Here is a 14,638-nt window from a genome sequence, read left to right as displayed (position 1 = left end):
TGCCGAGGATGGACCGTTGCATTGGGGAACATGGTCCAGATCTCATCTTGCTCTGCCGGATCTAACCTCCCAACTGCGTCCCTCTCCCTTGGACCATGCAACCTCGCAAACTCCTTGTGGACCGCACCAATGACAGTGCAATTAGTTCAGGAAGATACGTGATCCGACCAAGCTAAGTTGACATGACGAAACGCTTCACATCAAAGGGCTTAGTCAATGCTTGTTCAAATTGAAGAGTTACAGTAGACACAGGGGAGGGATCGGGAACTAATAACGTGTGGCCGTTGGTTTGTTGATCCTAAGTTTTTCTTTTCTTTCATATGGGAAGACGCGCTAGTAGAACGTCTACCGACAGAAAAAAAAAGTCATGAGATCATCGAACCCGATTTCGTGTCTGACAACCTCGCTTGTAGCGCAAATGAGACAGACACCGCATGAGCCCAGCTAGAATAGGCAAGACTTGAGAGGAAATGCTCCGTTTCCCGCAAGTCCATGTGTATCGAAGAGACATACATCTTGGACTGCTTGTGTGATCTTCACTTTCGGCATGGGCCTCTCCTCCTGTGGGGTGGTATTGATCACTTACACGGACTTTGATATGGCTGGTGTCTGTGACCATGTGCTCAGGCAAGTTCCTTCGATCGGCGCCTCTCGCCTTCACCGACTTTTGATGTTGATGTTATTGTTCCTTTTTTTTTTCTTCTGTTTCTAGTGAGTTCAACATGATTCTCCTTCCTCGCAAGAATCAATGGGCTTGAACAGTAAAGAAAACAATAAAGTCGTCTCCGCAAATAGCAGTGTCTCACCCAACCGAAACATAACATTGGCACTCCTGAAAAAATCCCCCTTAGCATCTGCACCTACAAATGTCAAGAGGCAATGTATATCCATCCACCCCTCCTCTCGCCAACCAGTGCTTGGGTACTACTCCTCTGTCGTCTCAAGGGTCTCCTCACAAAGAACGTACATACTTATTCATCGGCAGCCAATACTTACTATCCTGGGCTCTCCACCGGCGTACACAGACGTCATGACCTCTCCGAGCATGCCGCAGATGAACTCTTTCCCCTGCACCCCCTGAGCGCCTAAAATGTCTTAATATCACCCACGCCTCAAGGGAGGAGACAGGGAGAGTAGCTTAGTATCTTAGCACCATTATTGAAAATCGACTACGGGAGAAAACAGTCCTGGGATCTATGTTGGGGGGGGGCATGGATGATCTCATTCTACCATAGTACATGTACTACGTAGTGACATACCACCCTCATCACGGCACGAGCAGTTGATTCAAATAGCCATCTCCTCCTCCTTCTTTTCAATCTTGATATTGGTTTGTTTATTTTGTCTCACCCGTCACCATCTAGCCTTTCGTCCTCCCACAAAATACGTTAGAACGTCTTCCCGGCGTGTCTGATACTTCTTGGGGAACGTTGTACAACCTCATCTTTTCACCTTCAGCATCAACACAACCGCAAATAAAACACCAAAAACAAGACCTCACGATAACTTTACACAATGTCTGGGAACCAGGCATTGAACGTTAATAGTGTGGTGGCACAACATGCCGACCTCGAAATTACCGTCCACGCGTCAGACTGGTACTTTGCAGTGTGCGCTGTGATGGGCGTCTCGACCCTCGTCTTCATGGGCATGGCGATGACCAAGCCTCAGACACATCGCCTCTTCCACTACATTACTGCTGGTATCACGGCTGTGGCCTGCATCGCCTACTGGTCCATGGGTTCTGACCTGGGTCAAGTCCCCATCCAGGCCGAGTTCATCCGACCCGGCACCATCACGAACGCCGCCGGCACGCGGGAGATCTTCTACGTTCGATATATTGACTGGTTTGTCACGACGCCTCTCCTGCTCACCGACCTCCTCCTGACGGCCGGCGTTCCGTGGCCTACGCTCTTGATCACCATCCTGGCCGACGAGATCATGATCGTCACCGGTCTGGTCGGCGCCCTTACCCAGACCTCGTACAAATGGGGCTACTGGGTCTTTGGCATGTTCGCCTTCTTCTTCGTCGTGTACGAGCTTGTCGTCGACGCCCGCCGCCACGCCAGTGCCCTCGGCGGTACCATCAGCTCCACCTTCGTCCGATGTGGTGTCCTGACCATCTTCCTCTGGTTCCTGTACCCCATTGCCTGGGGCCTGTCCGAGGGTGGCAATGTCATCCACCCTGACTCCGAGGCCATCTTCTATGGTATCCTCGACATCTTTGCCAAGCCTGGTTTCGGCATTCTCCTCCTGCTTGGTCACAACAAGATTGACCCGGCCGCGCTTGGCCTCACTATCCGCCAGGCCGACCACACCCGTGAGAAGGCTTCCCACCCGACCACCGGTACGTACGACAATGCGCACAATGGAACTCACAACGGTACTCACACTGGTACCCACAATGGCACCCATAATGGTACCTCTGCCGTGTAAGGACTCTGCTGAGTTAGGAGGATATGGCCCACGCGTGAGCTGGTTGGCGATGAGTATGGTGGGAGTGAGTTGAGTTGAGTCAACAACTCGTGATTGGATGCGTTTTGATTGAGGCAATTGGCTTTAGTATTTGTTAAGGCCAATTCGTGGTCTCTTTTGTTGCTTGCTCTCTTAATATTAATTATCAGGGTGACTGGATCTGCAAGTCTGTGGATGGTGCTGTTATGGATGCGGCCGTCACGGTGGGATTTTTTGGTTGGTGTCTGGGATTGGAGTAGCAATTGTCGTACTCTAGCAAGTTAGTTGCATATCATGTTTCGACTATGCGATACTTCAAGGTTCAGCCTTTTCAATTGTGAAAATAACTTTATCATTACGAATATGATGATTGCCTCAAAAGTGCATGTCGTTACAAGTTTAGAAGTCAAAAGTCATGGACAAAATGAAGTCGCACCATGACCACCTCACATTCCGATTGGGTGACAACACTCGCCACTGTATTGTCTCTCTAAATTGGCATGCCTACTGCTCTTCCACAGCACGCGGCGCCCTATTATCTTGCCCACTCGCAATGCCGCAATCGCTGCCGCCCTAGGTCAAGCGTCTTTCGTACATATACATAGACTGATAGGGGAGGTTTTTGAACACAATCACTGCAGCGCTCTATTGCAATATTCTTTCAAGGCCTTAATATGATCTTAGTTGGGCCAATGTGGCAACAAACTGAGATAACCTTTTAAGGTACCACGGGGGGCCTGTTCGTCCTGGCATCGGAAGCCGATCATCGAGCACCAATTTGCTGGACTGCAGCCATCCACTTCTGCTCGTCGATTCTATGTAGGTATGAAATGTCAGCAAGCAGTATGAGTGGGTGACAAAACCAGCAAATGTTAAATAATATGGTCAGACGGCAAGTCAACTCACTTGTCAAACCTCAAGAGTTTTCCCAGGACAGGTACCAGCTGCGATCGCAGCTTGTTGTCCTTCTGCTCCAGGAACTGGAGCAGGATGGTCTTGAGATACACAGTATCTGGGCCAGACCCACCACCGGCAGCACCATTGCCTCCCGCCAAGACACCAGACCTGTTGGAGTCCATGGAACTGCGTACTGTCGGGCTGTTGACGCCGGTGGCGCTCAGCTTGGCCTGCACTGACTTGAGCTCTTTGGCCAGCTTGTCGTAACGAATCCTGTAGTCGTCGAGTGACCGTCGCAGGTCATTCTTGGCTTTTTCGGCGTCTCGGACCTGCTGCTCTGACGCATCAAGAGTTGCGCGCAGATTTGTCACGGTGGAGCGCATCTCGCTGACCTCGGCATCTGCCTTGGACTCGACGGCCTCGAGCTCCTCTCGGCGCCGCCGCCATTCTCTCTCCTTGTGGCCCAGCTCGTCCCTCTCTTCGGCCAGGGTCTTGCTCTCCTTCTCGAGCTCTCGCACGCGCTGCTTCAGTTCCTCGAGCTGGCGGTTGTGGCGCCTGGACGAGGACAGCATTTCATGCTCGAATTTATCGCGCTCCTTCTCAGCCTCCTCAAGGCGGTCTTGCATCTCACGCGATTTGCTATTGGCACGCTCGTCGGCCTCGGCAAGCAGGCGGCGCATGGTCTCAGCCTCGCGCGTGCGTTCACCGAGCAGCTTGCGACACTCGGTGATCTCTTCCTCTAGCGATTCAGCTTGCGATTGAGACTCCTTCAGCTGGATGCTAAGCTCATGTGTCTGGTCGCGCATGCTGCCTAACAGATTCTGCGCATTGGTGTATTGTGATGTCTTGAGCTCTGCCTCCTCGCGAAGAATCTCCTGTTCCTTGCGCAGCTTGGATGCCTCCTCCTCGAGATCCTTGACGCGTGGACGGAGCTTGGTCATCTCCTCCTGTAGCCGCTGCAGCTCACGGGTCGCCTTTTCTTCTTTGGCGCTCAGCTCAATCTTTTCATTCTCTGCCCTTCGCAGATCGCGACTCGATACGCGCTGAGCCGCTTCGAGCCGCTGTCGATTGCTGGTCTCCGTCGCGAGCTCGGTACCGCGTTCTGTAGCGAGCCGTCGAATTTTCGTGACTTCCGCCTTCAGTTCCTTCTCGCGCTTCTCCAAAGTCTGAAGCTCCACTGTCTTCGCAGCCAGCTCTTCCTTGGTAGACTTGAGGGTGGCTACCTCCTGCCGCAGACTCTTGAGTTCTGGCTGGGCCTTTTGCAAGACATCACGGAGTTCTGTCAGGTCCTTGTACCTGCTCTGAGCCAGCTGCTGTGCGGCACCGAGGTCCGACTGTAATGTTGCGGACCTCGTTGTGAGATCGTCAAACTCCTTCTTCAGCGAGTCGAAGTCCCCCTGCAATTTTTGGTTCGACTCCGTAGAGGCCGACGATGACTGAAGCTCCTTCTCCAGCTCAGTAATTCGCTCCTGTAACTCCTTCTTCTCAGCTTCTAGGGCCTTGATTTTGTCCTTGGCATCGACATGGTCCTGGCCGATGTCCAGCAGATTCTCACGCAGCGTCTCGATTTCTTCGCGCAGATCCTCCTCGGTCTTCCGCTGTTTGGCAAGCCTATCAATCTGCCCGTCTTTGTCCGCAACGTCTTGTTTCAATGTGTCAATCTCAGCCTGCAGTTCGGCCACCGTGGGACCCGAGCTCGACGATACTGGACCCTGCGTTGACGCCTCTTCGCCACCAGGTGTCGGGGTCTCTGTTGTGGCGGTTGCCACACCTGCACCACCAGCGCCACCCTTCTTCTTCTTCTTGTTCTTCTTCTTGGACGAGGAGGTCGCTTGTGTTGACGTCGAAGGAGGTTCAGGGGCTTCTGAGGGCGCAGGCGTGAGAGGTGACGCCTGGAGCTGCTGTTTAAGCTCTTCAATTTTCTGCTCGTTTTCCAGCTTAGATTGTCTCAAGGCTTTGATCTCTGTGGTCAGGTTGACAATCCGGTCATCGAGCGCAGCCTTGGCCTCGGTGACCTTCTTCAGCCCGCCCTCCAGCTCTAATTGCAGGGAGCTCGTCTCGGCCAGCCTCTCCTCCTTCTCCTTGATGGCAGCTGCGGTTGCGCCTTTCTCATTCTCGAGCTGGCTTTGTAAATCCTGGAGCTGCGTTTCGGCGGTCTCGAGACGATCTGTTAGGGTCTTGATCTCGATGTTTCTGGCGTTGACTTGCGCTTCAAGGGAGTCCTTGATGGCCGAGTTGTCGCGGAACTCGCTCAGCTCCCTTGTTGCCTTTTCCAGATTCTCAACTAAGCCGGCACTGTTTTCTTTGGCGGTCGACAATTCTTCCTTGAGATTATTAACTTCGGACTGGAGCTTCTCGATCTCCCCATTCTTGGTTTCGACCTCGGCCTGTAGCTGCGGAATTTCATTGTCGTAGGAGAAGAAGTCCTCGCCCGCCTCCCCTTCGGCTTCTCCATCTTGAGCCGGTTTCTGCTTGGGGGAGAAGATGCCCAGGACAGACTGGACAGGCGATTTTACAGTAGAGGATGGAGGGGAGGCTTGGGTCTCGGCTTCCACCTTGTCTGCTCCCCCAACATTTGTTTCTGTCTTCTCAGGACCCGCGGGCTCCGGGACAGCCTTGACGGCCTCGAGAGCAATAACCTTCTCCTTAAGCTCCGTAATCTCCTTGTCGGCGGCATCGTGTTTCTTCTTGAGGTCTTCCTTCTCGGCAGAGACCCTCTTGAGCTCATCCATGACCATGTCTGCCTTGAGGTTCAGCTGGTTGAGGTACTCGATGAGAGCGTCGGGATCCTTAATCGACGTCAGGGGGGTATTTTCTCGCAGTGCTCGTTCGAAGGGCTCGATCGAGGTGGCACGACCATGGGCAATACGGTAAGACCGAAGCAGCTCTGCGAACAAGAGGATCAGCTGGAATTCTACCTTGTCTAAGACATCAACGGTAGACTAACCTGGATATGTCGCTTCCAACTTCTCTAACTTGCGAAGTTTTGCGCGAACTTCGACGGGGAGGTCGGGCACAGCTTGTTTGGGCGGAGGGACAGGCCTGTCCTCGCCGGCTTGCTTCTCGTCCAGGCCCTCGTTCTTCTCTGGATCCTTGCCACTGTCGCCAGACCCGGTGTCACCCTTCTCGTCTTTCTTGCCCTCGGCTCCGTCATTATCTGCATCCTCTGCATCCTGAGATGGCTTCTGGTCGGAGACTGGAAGCGGAGTCGCCGCCCGGCTGGGCTCGTCATCGTCTATGACAAATGCAGCCTCGAAGACTGCTGGGTCAGGATTAACAACGGCAGAGTCGGATTCCTTGGAGCCATCCTGAGCAGGCTTCTTTTGCCTAGGTTTTCGGCCTGCAGCAGTAGATGCGCCACTGTTGCTTCGTGATACAGAAGGTGCCTGCCTTGAATGACCACCTTGCGCTTGGTCTGACGCGTAAGCCCTCTGTCGAGCCTGTTCCTCTGCTATTGTGCGATCAATTGCGCCTTTGATCCTGGAAAACATGGTGATTGATGGACTGAGAAGTCATGTATGTCGATCGTCAGATGGTAACAAGGAGAATAAGATGGTAAGAAGGTATTCGGCACTTTGCAAAGGCTCAAGGTTGGGTTAGGATTGGGTTGCTTCTATTGAGGTTGGCAGGGCATTGTAGTACTTGTGCACAACAACCATTGATCATCAGCGCACTTCGAAAGTATCTCATGAAAAGAAAGTGAAAAATGAAGAATTCAGGATTGATTCAGGGATTTGATTGAAGAAGCACAGGGAGGAAGCCACAAAAAAAAAAAAAAAAGAAAGCAAGACGCCGTTGCTGGTGCCCCGAACTGCAGGATAGAATACAGCCTCAAACTCTTTGAGGCCAGCAAAGTCCCCAAAACACAAGTGAGCACATTGTGGTTGTCATTAGCTGTGACCAGGGTCTAGTCAGCCCAAAGTACCTGTGCACGGCTGTGGTGCCGGGGCTGGCAACTCCTTACAAGTTTTCAACAGGAGATCACAGAAAGACACGTACAGTTGAGCTGCATCTTCAGGGTTGCATTGGTAGGGGTAGTGGGGTTGCCTAGGCCTAACATAAACGCAGTCTAGGGCCAGAGTGCCCTGCTAGTACCTATTTATTATGTACAACCTTGCGTGGCACGGGTCTTAGCTACCCATGGGCCATGAGGTCAGAGCCAGAGCTCTAATTTCCACGTCTATTTGCCTGATAATGTGATGTGCATGTGCCTGGTCTGCCACATTTCCTAACACCAAGCTGCGTCACCCCAAACAACATCGTCACCAACCACGCTGCCTGCAGACTCTAGTCTGCAAGGCCAGCAAGGCAACCATCCTTTTTGCAACTGCATGACGGCCCTTTTGTCCCTTACCTTCATCAACTGAATACAAAGAAAGTGCTTCTGCTCTTCCCCACAAACTTTAACCTGGCCTGAAACTTTGGCAGAATCTTGCACTGTCCAGCGCCCCCTTTTCTGAGACAACAAGTACAGCTGGCATAAGGAGGACACCCGTAACAATGGTGTCCCTCTGGCCGTGGAAGGTAAGTTGCTGCAGTCTGCTTTACATTGCTCTCCCCCAGTGCTATCTATCAACTCTGACCATCTTCGTTTGCAGCAGGACAACTCGTCCCCAGCTTCCTTCGAAAGAACCCTGTCTGCACTCTCTGCAAAGATTGCAAACACTCAAGCCAGCCTCGACAGAACAAGAGCCTCCTCACGACGTATTAGGGTCCTCGGGACTCTCTATCTATCTTTTGCCTACCTGGTTTATGCTGTTGTGGCCTTTCTTGTCGTGGGCTGGAACAAGATGGGAGTCTATGAGTGGACAGGAATGGCTGGTGGCCCCGTGCTGTGAGTCGGACACAATGTTGATGCAATGCTAGCAACAAGTCTGTCAGGCCTGTCACTGACCAAAAAGTAGGATCTACCTTGTTCGCACTATTTCTTCGACCGTCTACGAACTCCGCATCGAGACCTTGACCACCCGGTTGAAGGGCCAGCAGGCCGAGCGTGCCAAGACGATTCAAAAGTTGAAAGATGCTACAAGGTACGACTCGACCCTAGAGTTGCTGGAGAAGTACGGAGGCGGCGAGGGAAAGCCCAAGATCAAGAGAAAGTCCACTGGGGACCGTCAAGAGGAGGGGACAAAGAAAAGCCCTGGGGCCAGCCAGAGACAGAACACAGGCACACCGAACCGCATCTACATGGCCCCTCCGCCTACGGCGAACATACAAAGCCACAAGATGGGGTCTCCCAACCCAGGGATGCCGCAGCAGCAAGAAAAGGGGCCATTCATCCATACTCCGCAGCAACAACAACAACAGCGCCTGCCTTCGCCTGACGGGCGAATGGACCTTACCGCCGAATTCTCTCCGAACGCCTTTGATCACCCCAGACCACCCCAGGTCGCTGGGACACAGTACGAGGTGGCTCCGACCGGTCTACAAAATCATTGGTACGATAGGATCATGGATCTGCTGCTTGGGGATGATGAGACGGCAGCCAAGAATCGCTTCGTCCTCATCTGCAAGCGGTGCCGCCTGGTCAACGGCCAGGCCCCACCAGGAACTACCAGTCTGTCGGACTTGGGCATGTGGAAATGCATGGGCTGCGGCACCATGAACGGTGAGGTGGACGAGGGTAAGAGGCTCGTCAAGGAGGTCCTGGGCCAACAGATGGAGCAGGACTCCCTGACAGATGGCGGGCACGACGATGGAGATTCGAGCGATGTGGCTGAAAGTCAGAGCGAGAAGGGACCAATCGAAGGCGATGATGCCACGGCACCGAAAGAGGAGGCAATCAAAGAAACACCAGTGGCCAAATCGAAGGGAAGGAGCAAAAAATGAAACCAGCACCGCGGAACTGACTTACACAACGAAAAACGAATCTAGGAAATAACCATAGCCTATCGAGAACTTTTGGCTCCTGGTTCTACACTCACATTGTTCTTTACTTAGTATGCAGTCAATCCATATCCCCTCCTGGCGCCATGCCTCGCCACCCCTCAGCTGCACCACCACTCCCTGCGCGTGTCAGCGTGTCAGGCATCGTCGAGGGACCCATGAGATATTTATACTGCTACTTAGTGGGCCGCTTGGACTGGTCTGCCCTCCCACATCCAAGATCTCTTCGTTTCATTCCGTTTCCGCACTGCCATACCCCCTCGACCTTTCTGCTCTGCAATTCAGGTCTCTTTCACAGACTGTTACGGTGATGAAGAAATGTGTGACATGGGCCTCACAGGCACCGAGCTAGCAGTATCCCAGGGGCAGGTGTTGATGAAGCCAAAGAGGATTAGCTCTTGCATCGGTAGCAAGGAGAACTCTCTTTGGCGTCTGGGTAACAGTGCCCGAACCTCTGAGAGCTGAGTAAACCATGACAACGCACTGGATGGACACACTTTGGTATGGTAGGAGGGTCGCACAAGCTTGCAGGCGATACAGATGGATTTTATATTGGTAGAAAGCAATACTGGGGAAAGAATAACACAGAATGTTCAAGAATGGTTTCGCGAATGCTCTGTCTCCATGAAGCTGCCCTGATCTGCTCAAGTCTGAGGCTTGGCCCACCAGCGAACCATTCTTTGGCTCCCCTGTGTCTGTTTTCGTAGCACTATTTTGTTCTCTCAGCCTCTCCTAGCAACTCCCCCATGCCAAAAGCCTCCATTTCTCCAGGCTCGGGAAGGGCTTCCTATGAGTACCGGGCAAGATAGGAGCTTCACCGGCTGGATCATAGCAAGTGCAAGTATTGCTGGCGGACATATGCCCCGAGCAAATGCCAGCTCGTTTCGTTCGACCCAGGGCGGTATCTTCAGCTCGGGAATATCAGCAGCGGAGGCTTAAGGAACCTCATAAGGCTCTATGGAGGATTCACCGCCTATGCGGGCCGGCTCATATTCCTAGTCTGCCTTCCTTCAAGTTATGAAGTATTGTTTTAAGAGGCTAGGATGGGGGTAGGAGGCTCCGACGACCCAGCGGTCAAGACTTGACCTGGCGGAAGAGTTCTGTGACCATCCCGTGGTTGCGGTCGGGGAGCATCGTGAATATCAAATTGAAACGTTTCCGAGAAGCAGGGTCTCAAATACGAGGTGTTTGATCAGTGTCATCCCTGCGTCTATGAAGATTTGGGCCCCTTGTTGGACAGGACTGTTCAGGTGTGATAAGAATATACTGTCACGCCTCTGTTATGCCTCGTTACTTACACAGCATGAACCAAGGCTGCCAAAGCAGACCTCGAAAGGCGGACATGATCTGACGGGCAGAGGAGCCGAAAGACCAGGGGTTCCTGCTTTATTTAATTTGTTATTATTATTATTAAGTTTTTGTTTCTTTTGGCGCTGACAAGGCTGAGGTCTCTCGCCACGATTAGTTACCGAGACCCCAGACGTCGATCTCCATGCTGGCCAAGATGCAATCTGCATCTGATAGCTGATGCCTAACGTTACAGGCTTGCAGGTCGTCGCATGTCATACGAAAGAGGGGGATTTGGCTGCAAATGATCCGCGTGCGACCGCATAAATTGAGAGTCAGAGGAGTGATCCCTTGAGTTCGATGTTCAATATCTGTTACATGTCTGTGGCGCCATTTGGAGTGTCTTGAAGTACTTGATATATTTCATGCGACCACTTCATTCAACACCATCTGCAGACACCTGACCGAGAAGTCGAAACCCTGTATCGTGACGCGCCGTTCCTCCCATCCCCTCCCCCTTCAGACAGCAGAACGCCCCGACCTTGCATGAGTCCAATCGGAGAAATCGCATGTACGGGCCGTCGCTGGGCTGAAGGTTGCTACTGTGGCATCTTTACCGCGGGATGACAAGGCGAAGACCGCCCAGCAGGACTGAGAGCCGGGCCGTTGGGAGGGCAGAGTACCAGCGGCCTGGGAATTAGCCTCGAGGCTAAGAAGAAGAAAAAAGGAGCCGCAGCAAACTTCTGTTGTATTTCCTGTATTATGTTTTGCAGGACAAGATCTTATCGCGAGCATCCGTGGATCCCGCCACCCTTAATCGGGATTGAGAGCGGTGTATGCTTGTGGGGGGGTGTGTGTGTGTGAGTGGGTGGGTCGTCAGGTTGGTGGGAGCGTGTGAGTGGGTGAGTGGGTGTATCGGTTCATAGACCGGTAAAGTACTGTGGCACGTCTATCTCAAGACAGGGTGAGCAAGCCGGAAAGGTGGCCCGAGGACGTGGGCAGTGGCTCACGCGTGAGATGCAGTTTAGCCGCCATTTCTCCGCTGTACGTGTTGTAAGCGGGATCTGCCATACCTAGGTACTTGGTACAAGTAAGCACCCATAGCAAGGCTCAAGGCTGTTAGACCCGACGGATGTGTCGATTAAAGAGGAGTACTCCGGCTGGCATGATCTATAACACACACGCCGAGCACACTGTGGTAGTATACGCCATGCCTTGAAGGTTACGTTCGGGTAAAAGCACCTAGACAGTACATGGCGGGTTTCGTGCCTACTGCATGGAATGTGACGAAGATGGTGAACCGAGATCCAGGAGCAAATGTCACGACATATGGCGACACATGGGACGGTAAGGAGCTGCGCGCAGATTGGAGGAATATATTTCTGGCCTCCTCCCACTCCAGCTTTGCCGATACGAAGAATGCACCACCTGGAAACCATTCTCTGTCTCTTGGGCGACGCTGACGAGCATTATGTCCAAACAGTAGTGTGTTCCTTATGAAAGACGGGACTCCAGCTCCGGAATTCTCAGTCCAATGGGATATGGCGGAGAATAATTTATCACGGCTCAAGTCATGCTTACATTCATTCAGCCGTTTCGTTCTAATGTACGTATGGTGTGCCGTCCTCGTTGTGATTGCTCAACTGTGCAATGGTCGACAATGATTTGATGTAAATGATAGTGCCAGCTGATGAGGCTTGTATACATGTTCCATGTATGATACAGATGGTAGTACACAAGGTACATGAGATCTATTTCGTGCTGTTACCATAGTACAGTAGCGTCACACTTCACCCCTCCTGGGCGGAGGTGGAAGTCTAGGCCGCAGTCCAGCTACAGGAAATTCGCCGGAACCTATAGGAGGGCAGGGTCTTCGGGGTCAAGCATCTACCTTGGGTCCATTTGGAGCCCCGGATCTGACGGCCTGGCGGGCTGACGGGCCGTGGGGTGGTGGGGCTCGAAGGCGTGCTGAACGTGCTGGTGTAACTCTGGTGGGCCCTGAAACTAGTTCACTGGGCCGTACAACCGCCTCAGTACCTGCTGATAAAACACCTCGTGGGATGGAGATTGATTCAGCAGCATGGGGCAGCGAGTGAGAAGCAGCTGAGGGATGAACGAATACATGTCACGAGTGGTAACATCTCAGGACCATCATGCAGGGCGGAATATCGTTCCGTGCATGATTCCTTATTCTGAGGTACTTACTCCCCCGCCACCCCCCTGCGATGAGACGAGAGATAAATAAATAAATAAAAATGGGTGTGAACAGAGGGGGGAAAAGAACGAGAAAAGACCTTCCATGATTAGATCCATCACTAATACCCAGATCTCGGTGATGTACTGGTCTCAGGCTGGATGCAAATGCATCGTGAAATTTCCGAGGCTCGGTCCTGATCCCAGTCTCGCTGGAAGGCTTAAATAGAAAGGGAGATGCTCTTCCTGCCCACATGATCCAGCCGTGGTGACTTTAGGACGTAGACAAGGAAACGATCCAGTCTTATGCCGTGGTCACCACTACTGTCTGACATGATACTTGATCATCTTAAGTCTTTTGAGCACAAGCAGGCTTGGCAACTACCAGAAAATACGACACGTCGAGGCATCCTCTGCTCTCTCTCCTCTCTCTTCCTCTCTCTCTCTCTCTCTCTCTCTCTCTCTCTGTCTCTCACGCAGCCTTATTATCGTGTCTACATCCAAGATACTCTCACCCCCTGCCTCTCTCGTACCACCCACCCTCTCCCTTTCTCTTCTCGCCGTGGGACTCATCCAAGACGACAATCACCACCATAGCAACAACAGCTCGAGTTTGAGATCGGCATTCACATCCACTACCTGCAATTTTGAATCATCATCGATCACATCCTTCCCCCGGGAACGTTCCCAAAGAGGAAATCCAGCAGACCGCGGCGCCCTCAGCTCCGTAGTGTCGGAATCTCACGCACTTCCTGGGACCAAGTGTGAGAATCTCGGCATATTAATTTTTGCTCACGAGTGGGATTTACTCCTTGGAGACATACTCCTTAGCGTGTTCTTCTTCTACTGGCTGGAAAGAAGTCACGCGTCGAAAAAGCCAAAGCAGCAACGAGACAGAAACAGGGAACGAGACAGGGGTGGGAGGGAAGAGAAGAAGAGAGGAAGAAGGGGGGAACGAAAACAAGGGGCCTGCGGCTTCGATCTGGACCTTCAGATTGGGTTAAGGTTGATCCCCAAGTTGGACAGTGCGCCAATCTCGAAGACGAGATACGGAGGATAACCAAAGCAAAAGAGAAAGAAAAAGAGAAGCCGATTGTTCTCTTCTGGAGAGGATCAAATTCCTGTACTGTCCAGTACGGAAGGGGCCAAACAGAGAATTGCAAACGCAAGCGCGGGATAGCGCAAAACGGGATTAGGTTCTAAGCATCAAGTTAATTAACCTTCCCCGCGCGCAGCCCGGTCGACACTACCCCAGCTAAATCACGGGGCCCCAAACGAGGAAGCCGCGAGCGAGAGGGAGAGAGGGAGAGAGGGAAGAAGGAACCACCCAGAAGGGACTATACAGTGCAATCTCACCGTGACTAGGCCACCACCAACAGCACGCAGCACATCGCAGCGCGGCATCTCACGGCACCTCACAGCACCTCCCAGCACCTCCCAGCACCTCACAGCACCTCACCTCGGCAACACATCTAGACCGTTTCACAGACACCCACACACACTCACTCACTCACACTATAGCCTGCTGTGCTTATCAGACCAAGCCTGTTTCTCCAACTTTTCCCCCTCTAATTCCTTTTTTTCCTGAGAGGCAAGGACCTTTCTACTCGCTCGTTTGTTCAAGATGCCTGCCAGTCAGCTTGCACAGGCGGGTGATCCCCCACCACCACCGCCTGCAGAGGAGAGGGATCCGTCGAATTCAAGTAGCGGCGCTACTGCTGCTCGCTTCAACAATAAAACGACACCTCCTGGCTCATCTTCTCAACCCACGACGACGGGTCGCCCAACCCGCATCACAGCCACAGTGAGGATCTCTGGGCCACGGGCACCCCTTCGAAGGAAGAGTAGGAGTAGCAGTAGTGTTTTCAGCACCAAAAATCTTACTGCAGCTGTCAAGATGGTTTCTGCCAAAGTCTCAGAG

The 14,638-nt window shown here is 52.6% G+C and overlaps 2 protein-coding genes across 2 annotated transcripts; both read left to right on the top strand.

Moving 5' to 3' along the window:
- Nucleotides 1–1,515: 1,515 nt before the first annotated feature.
- On the top strand, nt 1,516–2,436 carry M406DRAFT_270010 (family A G protein-coupled receptor-like protein; the record flags this gene model as incomplete). The annotated part of the gene is made up of 1 exon (XM_040918048.1): nt 1,516–2,436. The coding sequence occupies one exon, from the start codon at nt 1,516–1,518 to the stop codon at nt 2,434–2,436; it is 921 nt and encodes a 306-aa protein (XP_040770901.1).
- Nucleotides 2,437–7,617: 5,181 nt separating this feature from the next.
- On the top strand, nt 7,618–9,273 carry M406DRAFT_283623 (uncharacterized protein). Its single transcript, XM_040918523.1, has 3 exons — nt 7,618–7,875; nt 7,950–8,185; nt 8,256–9,273. Exons 1-3 carry the CDS (start codon nt 7,852–7,854, stop codon nt 9,178–9,180), a joined length of 1,185 nt encoding a protein of 394 aa, XP_040770900.1. The 5' UTR covers nt 7,618–7,851; the 3' UTR covers nt 9,181–9,273.
- Nucleotides 9,274–14,638: the final 5,365 nt, after the last annotated feature.

The sequence above is a fragment of the Cryphonectria parasitica genome (genome assembly GCF_011745365.1).
Source record: "Cryphonectria parasitica EP155 unplaced genomic scaffold M406scaffold_11, whole genome shotgun sequence".
NCBI classification, from domain to species: Eukaryota; Fungi; Ascomycota; class Sordariomycetes; order Diaporthales; family Cryphonectriaceae; genus Cryphonectria; species Cryphonectria parasitica.
The sequence above is the reverse complement of the archived record's forward strand: the minus strand, read 5'-3'. Positions and strand labels throughout refer to the sequence as shown.

Coding starts and splice junctions, on each gene's coding strand:
- M406DRAFT_283623 (XM_040918523.1), top strand. CDS start 7,852: ATGGTGTCCCTCTGGCCGTGGAAG. Junction 7,876..7,949: donor TGTCCCTCTGGCCGTGGAAG/GTAAGTTGCTGC, acceptor CTTCGTTTGCAG/CAGGACAACTCGTCCCCAGC. Junction 8,186..8,255: donor ATGGCTGGTGGCCCCGTGCT/GTGAGTCGGACA, acceptor ACCAAAAAGTAG/GATCTACCTTGTTCGCACTA.